The sequence below is a fragment of the Anneissia japonica genome, unplaced genomic scaffold (assembly GCF_011630105.1).
Source record: "Anneissia japonica isolate Jap-2015-1 unplaced genomic scaffold, ASM1163010v1 scaffold288059_len961885_cov194, whole genome shotgun sequence".
NCBI classification, from domain to species: domain Eukaryota; kingdom Metazoa; phylum Echinodermata; class Crinoidea; order Comatulida; family Comatulidae; genus Anneissia; species Anneissia japonica.
In genome coordinates, this window is record NW_022740566.1 from 758,755 (window position 1) to 774,501 (window position 15,747).

Genomic DNA, 15,747 nt, shown 5'->3' on the forward strand with positions numbered 1-15,747 from the left:
TAAATTCCTCATCAACCGATATAACCTTAAACATTCTTGGAATTGACATAACATTACTGATGTCGTACACACCCTTCAGTGTGAAATGTGGCTCTCTTTGCAAGCACATCTAACAACATCTAAGGAAAGAAGAGCTTAGATTGGTACCAGATAAAGTAATTTTGTTATCAACATTAATACATTATGCTAATTTTCATCTTTGTAAGCGCATAAGACAGTGAAAATTATTTCTGTGACAGTCTTTTGAAGTTTGTAAAGCTCCATTTTAGCCCATACATAGTCAAAATATTGGGGGGGGGGGATGATACAATGGACCATCCCCCCCTTGTCAAATATTGGGCGGGGGATATATCCCCTCCATCCCCCCCCCCCGGGATCTATACCCGGGATCTACGCCTATGCATTGCTGTAAATAAGGTCTATTATTTTATTATTTTATATTATAAGTAAGGCATCAGAACGCGCCTTACCTACCTTTCAGACTATTGCGCGACAATTGACTACCACTACGGTAGAACCACTATATAATAATTAAAGGGAAACTTTCGGGACCAAAGTTGTAGCCCTAATAGGGATCCCAGGAGATACTAACCAAAAATTTAAAATTGTCCCCTTACAATAGGTTTTTTGAGCACGGATATGTCATCATCGACGTGGCCTTATTTTATTTCAATCGACCTAAGAATTATATAGGCCTAACATAATTAAACTAATTTGTAAAAATAGGCCTATTTGCAATGCAAGTACAATTCATGTATGATATAAAATTAATGTGTTGATAATATTTCATTATGATTTGTATGGAAGGCCTATAACTACTATGTAGGTCTATAGAGTGGTAAGGAGCTCAATGACCTCATCAACAAATCCGAGCGTCTTACGAAATGCTAACTGAAGCTATTATAGAAGCCGAGCAAGCCGAGTCTCCCCAAGATGACTGAGTGAAATTTTCTAGAGTCACATATTATGATACAAACAATTCAAATAAAGCTGCATTCACATTTGATCCGATTTTCTAATCGGTTCGTCGTAAACTTTCCGATACGAAAATTCGGATTCGGTGTGTGAATCTGACTGAGGAAGGGCTAAGTTCCCCCAAGACGACCGAGTGAAGTTACATATGGTGAAAATTTTCAACTAAAGCTACATTCTAATCGGTTCGGTAGGCTTTCCGATGCGAAAATTCGGATTTGGTGTGAATGCGCCTTTACTACTGCAACTTTTAGCCGGCGTTGGTGGCAGCAAGCTAAAACAAGTAGATTTCACACACACAAAACGACAACATGGCAGGAGATCAGGAAAGTGTAGTTGGAACTGATAGTAGTTATTGGCCAGTTATTCTCACATTTTTAAATGTATACAGTATAATTCCATGTACCTTTAATAAATTACCAGCAGTTGCGACAATATTTAAGTCAGGAAGTACAAAAGGGATCTCACTAACCGCGATGTTGCTGGAGACTTACTGGTAAGTTCAATCAAGTGTGTACACTTCGAAATATGGACCAAAGGTCTATTTGTGCAATAATACAACAATTGCCGGTTGGTAAATCCTACTCCGATCTGATCGTATTATAAAGCCCATTCATTGTTGTTTTTTGACGTTGGTGAATTATCAGATACTATCTAGCCTAGGGCTAGTTTCAAATGTACGGCTTTGTGAACTTCAGATTTTAAAAAGCCATGATGCCTTCCAAAGTTCATGTTTTTTTTAACAAGTCAGTCCTGTACTCTGTACAGTAGGGTTGTGGTAGGCAGCTACATTTCATTAAAAAAAAAAATTATTTGAATTGATTCAAAGATCATCACTGTCTCTGATTTCCTTTTTTTCAATGCCATCGTTGATTGTTTTTAAGAAGTGTGTAAATGCTTTGAATCCCAACACGATGGCGTGTATTTCAATACTTGGAGTATGTATTATACTTTCTTATCGTAAATGCTCTGTCCTCGCTATCAAATTTTATTTGACAAGTTTATGTGATGTGCCCATATTATGGTCATGATGATGTCAATGGTCATACACCCAAATATGGGCATATCACAATATTTGTCACGTTAAATTTGATAGCGTGGACAGAGCTTAAAGCATGCAAGGTCTTCACATCTTTGTTTCTGCTTTCTTTCTGCTAGTTTTTCAGTCATCCTGATTTACAACTTCATGAAGGGTTATTCACTGGCATTATATGGAGAGTATGTATTGGTTCTCATACAAGGTAAAACCAAATTATAACATACCAGCAGAGGTGGTGCTAGTGGGGGGGGGGTCAATCAATTACTGTAATAAAGCCTTTGAAACCCCCTGGACCACTTTCGAAAGATTTTGATCGACGCCGAACCACGCCCACTTTGCTCTCATCAGGGACCTCGTCAATCACCCCCACCCCCACCCACCCCTGGCTGGCGTCACCTCTGCATTCCACAGTAACTTATGCTGTTTTTGGCTCCAAATTATTATTAGAAGATATTAAATTTTTAAAAAAAATTTTTTACTATCGCAATACAACTTTGGATTATTGTTTTTCTATATTTTTCTCTCCTTTTTGTGCATAGAGATGGTTCTTATATCAGTAATGCTGTCGTATCGTGATTTGCTTAATGTTAAGTCACTGGCTATTGCTGCACTGTATCCTTTTACAATGTATTCATTCTGTGTGAGTTGTAAGAAAGATTCTGATTTTCTCTTAAGTTCCACAGGTGTGTAGGCAGGTTTCATCGTAAGGGAGTGCCAAAATTGAGAAAGCAGAACTAAATTTCTATTCCAATGGAAACTTAATGGACATTTTTAGTATTTTAACTCATTTATAGTGCAACTTATTTTCCACATGGTGACCCCCACCCAGATTCCTACGCCCATGTTCCACATGTTCTCAAAAGTTCTAATATCACTCATCCTCAGCTTATGATAAACAAATTTATTTATCTGCTGTATCAGTAAGTAAATTTTGCATACAGATACTAATTTTCTAATTGTTATAAAATTGAAAAGAGTATGTGTTGGCCTTGACTTGAACCTGCTCAGGTCATTTACAGCTTTCGTTGTTTCCGGTTCTGGGTTAGTTCCAATTGGAATTTTATCGATTACAATGGTAAGAAATGCAATTAAAATAAAAGTTTTAATGTTTTTCTCAATAATTAATAGCAGCATACAGTACATGTACATCACTATTCCTTAGTTATACTTTGCATAGACCCATGGTCAGTGGCATATTCAAGGGAGGAGCCCTGCCAGTCTTCCCCCAGCCCTTAATATTTTAAAAGTAAACAAAAAAAAAATGGAGAAAAAAAGAAAATTATATTAATATTGTAAGTGTGATAGTGCCATTTCCGGCCTTCTAGAGATGCCTGGTAATCATAAATTCTCTTACCTCAGTCCCAACCATGGTGGGGCCGAGGTAGTGTAGACCCTCCATCTGTCAAAGTCCATCCTCCTCGGGGTTCCGCTATTTCAAATTCCTGGATTCTCCACTGATGATTTCCTCACCTTTATATAAAAATGCTTGACTACCAGTGAATTTAATGACCAAGCAATAAATATAGGAACAATATTATTTATGCATATTTAATCGATAAGAAAACCGTTTATCGTTCTAATTTTTAATTGAAGGTAATAACTCACTTTAATATCAGTCAGTACAAAGCAGGAAATTCAATTATTGTTTTTTTTTTTTTTGTTTTTTTTGTTTTTGCTTTACTTTTTTTTTTTAGGTCAAAGAATAGCTTTATCTTCAAAGTGGTGGATCCTGGAATAGAGGGTGACTTCTGCAGATAGTGTCCAGACTGCTGTACCTTTAAACTTGTATGGCTATATGGCAATTCTAGATGGCTAGAGAAATAAATATGGATGTACTGTAATTTTCTTTGTTTCTTACAAAAATTTATGGGGTTTCGGGTGGTCTTCTGGATACCTTCTCCCCCTCCCTTCCCTGCCCTTGATTTTTCCCTTTGACCTTGCATTTTTTTTTTTTTAAATCAATCTACAGTAGCAGTAATCCACGAATTCCTGTTGGATTAGATGTTACATTAGCGGTGCCATGCCTAGGCACTACTTTCATTGAATAGGGCTACAATCTCACACATACCCACTCACTAAGCATGATCCAATATTTGTATATTTTAACATCGTGAACAAAGTATATAAAAAAAAAGAGATTGTTCCAAAAATTAAATATTTTCAATTTCATTAAAGCAAAAAAGTGTAAAAATTAATCATTTTCAGTAGGCCTAGTACAATTATATTACACCTGGTTGGTAAAACCATTGTTTTAATTCACCTAAAATATACTGATTTAGGTTAGACAATATTTACTTTTTTTAAATTAATAAAAAACTTCTACCTCTACCCACCCCTAATTTTTTATTTTTGGTCTCAAAATTTCTGGTGAGAGTGGTGATGCTAAACAAGTATTTTTTTTTTAACTTTTGGCTAATGTTGGTTTGTTCTTCACAGCAATTGGACATAATCTGACATCTGTTGTTGCCAGCCTTTTAGTACTTTCAGCGGTTGTCTACTACAAACCGAGGAAAAATAAAGAAGAATAGACAGCATTGTGACAGTATTTATTTATTTTTAAAAAATTTATTCACGGTATAAAAATATAACACCAAAACAGGCAGCCCGTAGGCTGAAATCGTTGGTTTACAAAAAAATATATATATATATGTTCTAAACATCAGAAAAAATTACACCAAAGGTTTGCACTGGACATTTATAAATATTCAAAACAACAATTCACAATAAATCAACATATTCTGCCAGATGTAGACAACAATAGAATAAATTGATTGACTTAAATGATTGATTTTCAACAAGTGGTGGGATTATTAAAACAGGTTTGCATAAAATTATGACAACTTTTGTGTGGGACTCTCAACTTAATTACAGGCTTCATCATATTAACAAAGTAATTAGGAATTATTTCAAGTGGATCAGAATACTGAATTAGGTATTGATATGGTAATTTAGTAAATACTGTACTTACATAATAGTTTATTTTTCCAGGTGATTTTTATATTAATAGAAATTGGTGACATCTCATTACAAGGCTTCGTTGGGTTGTGTGCAATTGCTAGAATTCTACAGGATTTCAGCCTAGGACCCTGGGATTGTATTGTAAGCATCTTAACCACAGAGCCATTTATGTTAACACTGTGAACAGATGGCTATTTATACCATAATATTTCTGATGAATATGTTTAGTTATTAAGGCGGGTAGCAAATTAATTCCTGATGATGACATAATTAATGTCGAAATATTGAATCCCAACACGATGGCGTGTATTTCAATACTTGGAGTATGTATTATACTTTCTTATTTGGTAGCAAATACAGTATGCACTATAGTAATTATAAATACATTAAGCATTGGAATTAATAACCCACCCACATATTCTGTGTTAGCAATTCACACACGATCAACAGTCAAAATAAAGTTCTTTTCTTCAATAATATTTAAAAAATCATGCATGGTAGTCATTTTTTGTGTTACGTAGGCTGTTCTTTTTAGGCCTATTATTGTGAACCAAAATGGGTTAATGTTATGGTACTGTAGTGGTTCATTATTATTGATTAACCTTGTGTTACTTTTACAGTATAGTCCAAAATAGATTACTGGGTTTCAGTTACATTATGTAAAAACCGTTTTTATCAGTAACTTTATAATATTGTCAGAGATTCAATTGCTTGATACTTACTGTAACATTCCAAATTTCAGAAACTAATTCATGTTTCTCTTTGAATGTTAAGTAGCTATTATGTAGCTATGACAACCAAAATTAATTACTTTGATAATTATATTAATAGATCTCAAAGATATTTAGTGTATAAAAAATGCACACTCTGAATATTTCAAGAATATTTTAATGATTTATATTTTTGTTATTTTAGTAATTTTAAAATAAATTTAATTTTATATGTGGCAGGCAGTTGAATAAGTTAGTATATTATCACTATTAGATTGATACCATGTACATACTTGCCTGTTTTTTATTGTGTCAGTATTGAGCATATAATGGTGAAGTCACATGGTGCAGCAGCGATAAATGTTTGTGAGGTCGCATACAATGCTTTTGAATGCTAACTGAAGTATAATAATTTCTTCTAGTATATGAACATCCACACTAATTGCTTTAAGCCAGTAACTGTCTTCCCTTTTTGTAATGTAAATTAACTACTGTTGTAGCAGTCATTGTGTTTGATAACAGCTCAGTGGTTTACTGAACCTGTTTATGTAAACATTAAAACAAACTTCACAAGTTACTAAATAAAGCAAAATGCATTTTTAAGGGTATTTTTTTAAATCAACCAATTAATCCTCAAAATACAAATTTCTATATAATATTTTTTGTACATTATTTACATTAATTTCCTGCTGGTATGACATTACAAAATGTATTGTACTTTTCATGTATTTGTCAACCTCAAAATATATGACTTCTACATCAATATTTACATGCACATTATATCCGTGTTCACGTATCCCAGTGAATCTAACTTAGAGATTGCTGCATGAAGACATTGATTGGTGTGAACTGCCTTGCACCTGCTAGTGTGCCTAATGTATTCCTAAGAAAGCACTGTCGTACATTCAAAGTCTGAAATCAAACACCATAACCCGATCCTCAATGAAGAAATTTTAAAAAAATCCAAGCTTTAGATTTTGACTCTAGTAAATGGAAATCTTGTTTATTGAAACCAGAATTAAAAGGTGCATTTTTAAACACAGTTCTTTCATATATTTTTTGCATAGATCCTTAACTGATAATCTAATTTTACGGATGCATTGCTAAAGAAATAGTAAATACTAAATGGGAGAATGGGTTTCCTACATCTTTATTTAGTAAAATACATTATTTTTCTATGTTGTCATCATCGTAAAATAGCCATGTGAAATAGTGGCATTGAAAATTGAAGCCTGTCACTTCAAGCTTTGATTCTGTGTCTGTGTCCTTTGGTTCTTTTTGTTCACCATCTTTCTTTTCATCAGGAACTTGCACCTTACTGCTGAATACCAGGGCTTTAGAATGCTCTTCTATATCCCTCATCACATCTTTATTGAAGCCTAAACTGTCAAGATCATCTTCTATCTGAATTTTAAGTTCAGAAACAAAATATCATTCCCACATAAACATGAGTACAATTAAAGACCACTTTTGGGACCGTGGATTTCATGGTCTTTAGCAGCTTTGTGGTCTAATTAGAATAATAAAGATAAAAGACATTAGTTAATATGGGACCAAAGAAAAGTGGTCTTTAATTGGAGGTGCTCTTTAATTATAGGGAAACCTGTAGTTTAAAGCCCGGGCCCGGGATTTATCAATTTAACTTAGCAAATGTCTTAAGTCAAAAAAGTTAAGATGTCCCTAATAAGTATCTTAAGCTGATTTATTACCTAATCTTAGCAAAATCTTGGCTTAAAAATCATCTTAGATGGTGCCAACGTACAATCGACTTTCTAATTTTAAGCAATTTTTAAGCTAAGCAACATGGATAAATTTGCAAAAAAATGGACTTAAGACAAATTTAAGCTGAATTCTAGTTTGATAAATGTGGCCCCTAGTGCCTACATTTTGCCAAATTTATTTAAATGTTAAGATTATAAATAAAATACAAAATATCTTCTTTCAGAATTTTTTATTCTTAAACAACAAAAAAATGAAAATAAGGCCCAAATTCAATTTTCTATAGAGGGATGGCAAAAATAAACAGATAAATTTTCAACTTTTGGTTTTGGAATACAGGAGAGTAGGTAGGAGAGAATATGACAGTGGCAAACAAAACAACAAATAAAGGTGAAAGTCTTGCGTACTTGGAAGTTTATAATATTTCACAGGCCAATTGTATAAAAAATAGGTTACGGACTGACCCTGGTTTCTGAATTTCACTCTACATTGCAAACAACTATTATTTCTGGCCTTCAAAATGGTGCTCAGTATGTGATTCATGAACGTTTGGTCCAATGAGAGAGGTAATTACATTCTCATTAGCCTGACCACTTGTTCATGTTGTTGACTGAAACCACCTGATCCACATTCTCTCTCTCACCCCCAGAGATGGTACGGGACCGGAGGGCGTACATAATCAGGGGATTCGTAAAATTTAGGTTGGGTTAAATTTGTGGTGACCTTTGACCTAATACGTACGTTTACATGGTTTTAGATTATAACAACCTGGTATTCGACTCAACGTTGCTGTTTAATGAAAATATGTTGCATATGGTTTGTTTATTGTTATAGTATTGAAATAATAAGCAGACAGAAAGTAACAAATCTCTTTTTACCTATGGTTGCTCTGAAAAGGACCGTTTGTTTATAATATATTCGACGTCATCATTGATATGAGACGCAAGTAAAACCAAGGGTTCGTACAGCTGGGGTACGTAAAAATGAGGTGTTACTGTACTCTATGTCTTTATGTAATTGGCTTCAATGTAAACAAAAAATGAACTCTATATGGTAAACATACCTCTGTCAGCATTTTAGATGTTTTTTTCTTTGCAAATGAAGATAAGCCACCTTGAAAAGTCTCTAAACATATTCTACAATGAAAACAATTCCAAAGTATCATTAATTCATTCACAATATATCTTATGAGAAAGCACATGTCTAAGAAATTGAACATACTAAAATATTAAATTTAAAGCTGAAAGAATAATAATCTATATTATAAATATGCTTATTTCAAAGCCTACAATAACAGTAGTATAAACCCAGTCGTCAGATAACCTCTTGGATTCTAAACCTACCGGTTTGAAAAACTGTAACAACATAGATTATCAAAGTCTCCATCTCCAACGCAGTGAATACAATTCCATATTTCAGTTGAACTGAGGGAAAATAATGAATTTTACAGATGTTTTACACTGCCAGGTGTCATTTACTGGAGCAAATTGGTGTACCGCCAGATTCCGTTTGTGGTTTTATATGGAACGCCAAAAGAGCAAGCAGGAATGTTATAGAGAGAATACAACATATTTCCTTATATCAATTACCACTACTGCTGTTTCATCTCATTTTAGTGTTTTCTAAATATTCTTAAGTTACGAAAAATGATATGAAATTCCTTTCAAAACCTATCTTCTTTTTTTAGTGGTCAAATAGTTCTTTTAAATTGAAACTATTTGGGATGTTTACACACTAGAGGGTAAGCGAGCCAAGTGAGCGCACCCTCTAGTACTGTACCATTATAATCAATAAGGTCTTGATATAAATCATAAAAATTGTGATAATATACAGTTTAATAAAAAGTTAATAATGGATGATTAAGTCACATACATACCTAGATGTCAATAAGCAAGCACAAATTACTTTCAACTGAGTTTCTTCTTTTTTTGATCTTAAATCTTTTCCTTCAATATGTGGAACTGATTTATTATTTTCATTTTCTAATTCATCTTCTCTTTCAATTCTTCCCTCTGGTGGATCCTGATTCAGTTTCTTTGTGTATGCATCACCCAGTGATTTCCATAGATGAGCATTGAGTGTGTGTATACCTATCCACTCCTCCAATGTTCTTATCTCACCTAATTATAATCAACACAAAAAATAAAAAACTTAAATAAAAAAATAAAAACAAGACTGTCAAGTCAAGAAATTTTTTTCATGTTTAAGAATACAACATATTTCCATACATTTTATTACCAATTTTGTATTATATTTATAATATTTATATTATATTTATTTAATATTTATTAATATTATATATTTATATTTATTTATAAAAGCGCACAAGTGGAGCTTTGTGATCATCTGCCTTCCAATCTCATGAATAATCTAAGAAAGCTTATACAGTCTTATTGCATATTGACTGGCAAAATAAATATTTTCATTCTAATTTCCCATTGAAAGCTTACAGTATATCAACTCATCATAAATTGCAAAATCCGACATAAATTCACTAAACCTTTATCAGATTAAACATTTTCCACACCTTCTAAATCCTTCAAAAAAAAAAAATTGGTCAATAAGGTTATAAATTCTCAAATTACCTGCCATATCCGCTTTTGCTCTGAAGACTGTGAGAAGCGAGAATAATGCTGAGCTGCGTTGATCATAATTGTTACTATCCGACACCTGCAAAATATTTCAATGTGCAAGAAAAACATGCTTTTTTCCAGGGAAGGGGGTCTCTTCTGATCAAATTGGTAACAGGCCCCTCTCCATTTAAGAATAATTTTTTTAGTAGGACCACAAGACTACAATAAAGCCCAATCAAAACATTTATCATCCTATCTTGGCTGGAAAAAGTGATGAGGAAGCAAGGGCTTAGCCAGTGAGCCGTCCGGCCGTCTTTTGGACGGCCAACAATTATTTAGGACAGCCACTTTTACTGTGACGGGCTTGGCCTACTCAGTTTGGCGTAGCCTAGTTGGGCCTGTTCTATCTTTAGCGAATTAAATTGCATTAACAAAAGCATATTTACGTTTGATACCTTTATTGATCGAATTTACATTGTTTTAATACCGACATTCAGTGGGGATTCCCTAAAAAGGTAAGGCTAAACCATTGTCTACCCGGTGAAAATTTCACTTACAACACATGTACAGTATGTCGTGTTAGAAACATATTTATACCCTGCTGGAATATGGACGATTCTAGGTTACCCACAACGCATGCACATGGCTCTGCAAATACAGTACTCGAGATTCGGTTTCACCGAGATATTGTTCTTGTTCGCAACTCCTGTGAGGGAGGCTTTTTATTTTGCTAAAGCCAAATATATCGTTAGCGCAAGTATTCACGCGAAATATTCGTATTCGTAATTCAAGCATTTTATTTCCTGTTTAGGCTTATTTTGATTGGTCAAATCCTGGACAAGTTCAAAATCACTGATGCATGACTGTTGTAACTCAGTAGCGTATGCTAATCTGGGGTCTATTGCTCACTTACTGTACACCAGTGATTGTGCGATAATACTAGCGTTCACTACGCCGCGCACAAGTTCACACCACTTTAATAATGTTACACTAGCGTACAGTAAGTCGTTGTGTTTGAACATAGCCAAACTAAGATATACAACAACAAAAAAATTACTTTAAATGAAAAAATAAATAAATAAAAAATTCCCAAAATGGTCTTGTCCAATACTATAGAAAACATGTGGATGGGAATGATAAACTAATATTTTTTATTGGGCCTACTAAAAGTCTTACCATTTTTTCTGCCAGATTCTGAGCGTGCTCATACTCGCGGAGACAGCAACTGCACCGTATGATTCCATCAATAAACCTTCTCTTCAAGGAACTGTTATTAGGCAATAATGCAAGTCCCTTTTGAAAATGGTCTCTTGCTTCATTGTATTCTTTTTTAAAAAAACATTGGTTCGCGGATAATATCACCAATTTAGCATGTTCTGTTTTGTCTTCTGGAATAGTATTGGTTTTATCCAAATACCACTATAGAAAAAGAAAAATCCATCATTTATGAAAAAAAAATCTTTCCAAAAAGAACAAAGGCTGGAATTATACACTTTTTTTTTTATAAGAACATGTTTTATAAGAAAAACACTGAGGCTGAAAATGCTTAAAAATTAAGAACAAAATAAGAACAATTTGAGGCTGAGGTAAAATGTCAAATGAGATTTTTATTTTTAAAACCTAGAAAAACCAAAAAAATAAATATATGTACCTTATGTGCAGTAGGTGTGACTACTGTATGTAATACCCTCTATAATACAGTACAGTAGGTGCAGGTCTACCTTCCTGTTATTTGTGGCCATTTTTTGCAGGAGCCATTTTTTGCAGGGGCCCTTTTTCAGGGGTCATTTTTTCCGGGGCCAATTTACCTACATTCCAGTACGTGTGTATACTGCTGTATAATAATAATTTTCTATGTTTGAAAAGCGTGTAACTTAAGAACAAAATAAGAACATTTTGAGCCTGAAATAGGCCAAAAAATAAGAACACTGAGCCTGGGCAAAATTTTACTGGTTCTTATAAAAAAAAAAAGTGTACTGTACCAGATAAAATATTTTATTATTTTTAGGAAACTACGTTTTTGAAAGTACTATTGTCAAAGTTAAGCCACATACAGGATCTCTACCTACGACATACACTTTCTACAGTAGTAGTACTTGTAGTACTTACTGTACCTGCTAAGAAGGTGTATTTAAAAACTTTACAGTACAGGATATCAATATCAAATTTTTATGTTATTTTCGCTTTGCGAGTTAGAAAAGTTAAATTATTGGGTCTTAAATCGTGTATTGACATTTTATACGATGAAAAAAAGGAAAGCATTAATTTCCAAGAAATTAATACTGACCTTTATTTCACGTCACGATATACAGTTAGGCCTAGATAGAACATATATATATGTATCACACAATTATATACGTAATATAGCCTAGCTATAGGCACCTACTAGGTTGGCCTAGGCTAAAACTAATAAATCAATTTTGTGTTATATTTTAGGCCCAAATGCTATGTCCCATCCTAAGCCTATGCACCCAGCTATAGGTCTAGAGGGGGTTGGCCGAGGGCCTACCGCCCTAGGCTAGGCCTACCTACCTAGTAGGGCCTATGTCCTAAGCTAGTCTAAGCAAGTCTAGGCCTAGGCTAGTCAGACAACCCAACCTCAAAAGCACACAACTTTGGCGTGTAAACCAGGCTTAAGCTTGCTTTCTGATCTTCTCTGCATCTCGTCTCAGATACGTCCTCGTTTTCAATTTCAAAAAAAGGCAATGAATCCATTAAAAACAAAAGTATTACCGCCACTGTATTTTCTAATACAGTGCGTCGTCGCCGTGCGTCGTCTCATCGCACATGACCCCAGCCAAAGGAAGAAGATTACGGCTGTTTTTCTATCCACTGTGGACGACTGAGAATATAATAGTGCCGTAATATTGGGCGTATTCGACTGGTTCATTTCGTTGAGTACGAGTTTTCGTTGAGTATTATTTTCATTGACTAATTCTTTCCTCCATGGTGTACGCCTAACCAGAATGCGTAAATCAGTTACGTTTTGCACGTGACCAAAAAAAGGATGGCCGATTGGTCAGTTTAGCAAAAACATTTGGGTTAATATAATCATGGAGGAAAGAAAATATATTTATTTTATTTAACATATCACTTGCGCAATATAAGAAGGATTAGGAAGTACCTATCTAGGAAAGCAACAGCACAACTGATTCATGCATTCGTTACTTCATATCTTGACTTTGGGAATTCTCTCTTTTTCAAGGTATTTTTAAGAGATCCATGCATCGCCTCCAACTGTTGCAGAATACATCTGCTAGGATCATTACAGGAACAAAGAAATTTGAGCACATCACACCGATTTTACAAGAACTTCATTGGCTACCTGTTTCCTTCAGGAGAGAATCATCTTTCAAGATTTTGCTCATTACACTTTTAAGACTGAGAGAGATGAAGGTCCTGGGTATCTTCGTGAACTGCTTGTATGGTACGTGCCATCGCGAACTCTCCGCTCTGGTACTGACAAACTTCTGCTTGTTGAGCCTAGGTCTACACGTTTGTGGGGTGATCGATCATTTTCTGTTGCGGCTCCACGCCTTTGGAGTAAACTGCTAATAAATATTCGCTCGTGTCATCTACTGCTTGTTCAAAAAAGCTCTCAAGACGCTGCTGTCGGCTGCTTTTTCCTAGTTCTCCGGTTTGTTTTGCTTGCTTGCTTAATCGTTTTAGTTAGATACTCCCATTACTTGAGCACCTGTGAGTAATGAATAGGCGGGCCCCTGCGCCTTAAATTGCCTGTAAACGGTGCGGTGATGGTGTGGTGTTTCTTGTAGCTTTAGGTTCATGGTAATTTTTTGTTCCTTCCTGTAGCGCCTTGAGCACTACTGCAGTGGATTTGTGCGCTTTATAAATCTTATTATTATTAAATTTCATAAAATAAAAATTATAATATTTACTGGATAAAAACATTTCTTTTAGTTTTACAAAAAATCTATACTGCCACAACAAGCCAAAGCAATCTTGATCAATTTTCTATTGACTATGTCTTGATTATGCAGCGTGTATCCATATCGCGGTAAATATGGAGCCATTTTGTTTTGTTGAGTACTTACCAGTTTTCTATTCGACTGGTCGTCTTCGTTAAGTAGGATTTTACCACTGCGCAGGTACGTGGGCGTGGTTTAACGAAGAACGACCAGTCGAATACGGCCATTGTTTTATAGCTTGATTGTCCAGCTTGCAAAACTGCGCTAGACCTTAGAGTCATAGGCCAGATTCGACTGGTCGTATATTTTAGCCCATATTTTAGTTAATTGACCCATGGAGGAAAGAAACTTATTTTATTACTCCATGTGTAATAAATTGCCATTCCCTTTCTTACTTTAACATATTTAATACACAGAACATTATAGAATAACATTTAATTGATCAAAGAAACAGTGTAAACCACATTGGTAATTTTAGGATCACATGACACCATGTAGAATCCAAGAGTAATATATGGAAGCTTCTGGAATCTTGGGTACTATAGAGGCAAATACTGTAAGTCTAATCGGTTAATTATGATGTAAGGTAACCAATGAGGAACTTAGGCAATATAGAATGATCTTGAATGCTCTGGAATAGTGCAACTAGGGTATATAAGCAGACAGTTTTATTATTCTGGAGCTCTTTTTGAAACACATGTTTATGCGAATGTTGTGTTATATTGATACCGGATTCTTGTTGGAGTTTATACAGAATAAAAGTTTGAGAGTTGTTTTACAACATTGTGAGCTGTGTTTATATTTTATATGTCAAAGAAGGATTCCTAGTCATTTCTATACCGCTCGGAAATACGTCAAGTAGGAATTCATGACACATGGTTGACCTAAAAATAAATTATTAAAGATCAATTAATGTAATTTTTTTAGAATTGACTTTATGCCAAAGGGTTCACATTAAAGAATTAAGCAAAGACTTAAAATAATGGGAAACTGAGAAAATGGATATTAAAATAGCCTTTGTATTGTCTCCTGTTACAAATAGGCCTTTTTCCTTGTGGACAACACCTCTGGCTAAGGGTGAACTGGTTGCTGTGGATGTGGGATCCAGAGGGTTACATAGGCCCATACTCAATGCCATAGCCAGGATTTTCAAACAGTGCAGGACAATATCAGGGTGGACTCACTTTCGCGTAAATTTAAATAATGTGGACCCATTTTCTTAAAAGTTGACCCATTTTACGCAAAAATATGAAAAATCTGGACCCATTTTCTAACCTATTTTAGGCTAAATATGAGAAATCTGGACTCATTTTTAATAAAATTGCATAATTTGGACCCATTTAAAAAAATGTGGACCCATTCTTTGTGGAGCCATTAGAAAAGTTGTGTGGGATGTCTGTCCCAATAGGGGTGTACGGCAACCACTAGGGTTTACCTGGTATAATGTACAGTATAAGAAATAGGGGTTGGGGAAGCGAGAGGGAAACAACAGTGGTCCCAAGCCATTTCCAGGAGATCTACAGTGGCTGATCCTGGAATTTGATATATAGAGGAGGAGGGAAGGAAATCAGTGTTAGGGTTTACCCGGTACTGTATAAGAAATGGGGGTGGGTGAAGAGGGAGGGGAACAACAGGGGTTCCAAGTTGGAAGAAGTCATTTCAGGGAAATCTACAGTGGCGATCCTGGAATTCGATATAGATATTCGATATTTGCTTGAGAGAGTGCGGAAGGTCGTCACAATTTCCAGAAGACTTCCGCAAGTTCTTGAAGACTTGGGACCCCTGAAACAATAGGGAGTTTTTGATTTGTACAACGCGACGCTAGAACGGAGTCACTAATGCGTGACCGT

General features: G+C 34.9%; 2 protein-coding genes across 3 annotated transcripts; one reads left to right on the forward strand and one right to left on the reverse strand.

Moving 5' to 3' along the window:
- Positions 1–1,271: 1,271 nt before the first annotated feature.
- On the forward strand, positions 1,272–3,717 carry LOC117118267. The gene is made up of 5 exons (XM_033262816.1): positions 1,272–1,468; positions 2,131–2,213; positions 2,551–2,623; positions 3,020–3,086; positions 3,706–3,717. The coding sequence occupies exons 1-5, from the start codon at positions 1,284–1,286 to the stop codon at positions 3,715–3,717; spliced, it is 420 nt and encodes a 139-aa protein (XP_033118707.1). The 5' UTR covers positions 1,272–1,283.
- An 837-nt stretch (positions 3,718–4,554) lies between these two features.
- On the reverse strand, positions 4,555–12,836 carry LOC117118257. 2 transcript variants are annotated; one of them, XM_033262802.1, is made up of 7 exons: positions 12,570–12,836; positions 11,148–11,390; positions 9,984–10,068; positions 9,275–9,518; positions 8,742–8,822; positions 8,462–8,534; positions 4,555–7,083 (listed from the first exon to the last, which is right to left on the reverse strand). In XM_033262802.1, exons 1-7 carry the CDS (start codon positions 12,684–12,686, stop codon positions 6,847–6,849), a joined length of 1,080 nt encoding a protein of 359 aa, XP_033118693.1. In that variant the 5' UTR covers positions 12,687–12,836; the 3' UTR covers positions 4,555–6,846. The 2 variants fall into 2 exon arrangements, with proteins under 2 accessions (XP_033118693.1, XP_033118694.1); XM_033262803.1 differs by lacking the exon at positions 8,742–8,822 and having other exon boundaries at positions 12,570–12,835.
- Between the last annotated feature and the right edge of the window lie 2,911 nt (positions 12,837–15,747).

Coding starts and splice junctions, on each gene's coding strand:
- LOC117118267 (XM_033262816.1), top strand. CDS start 1,284: ATGGCAGGAGATCAGGAAAGTGTAGTTGGAACTGATAGTAGTTATTGG. Junction 1,469..2,130: donor ATGTTGCTGGAGACTTACTG/GTAAGTTCAATC, acceptor TCTTTCTGCTAG/TTTTTCAGTCATCCTGATTT. Junction 2,214..2,550: donor TGTATTGGTTCTCATACAAG/GTAAAACCAAAT, acceptor TTTTGTGCATAG/AGATGGTTCTTATATCAGTA.
- LOC117118257 (XM_033262802.1), bottom strand. CDS start 12,686: ATGGATTCATTGCCTTTTTTTGAAATTGAAAACGAGGACGTATCTGAG. Junction 11,391..12,569: donor CAAAGTTGTGTGCTTTTGAG/GTTGGGTTGTCT, acceptor CTTTTTCTATAG/TGGTATTTGGATAAAACCAA. Junction 7,084..8,461: donor CATCTAAAATGCTGACAGAG/GTATGTTTACCA, acceptor CTTAAAATTCAG/ATAGAAGATGATCTTGACAG.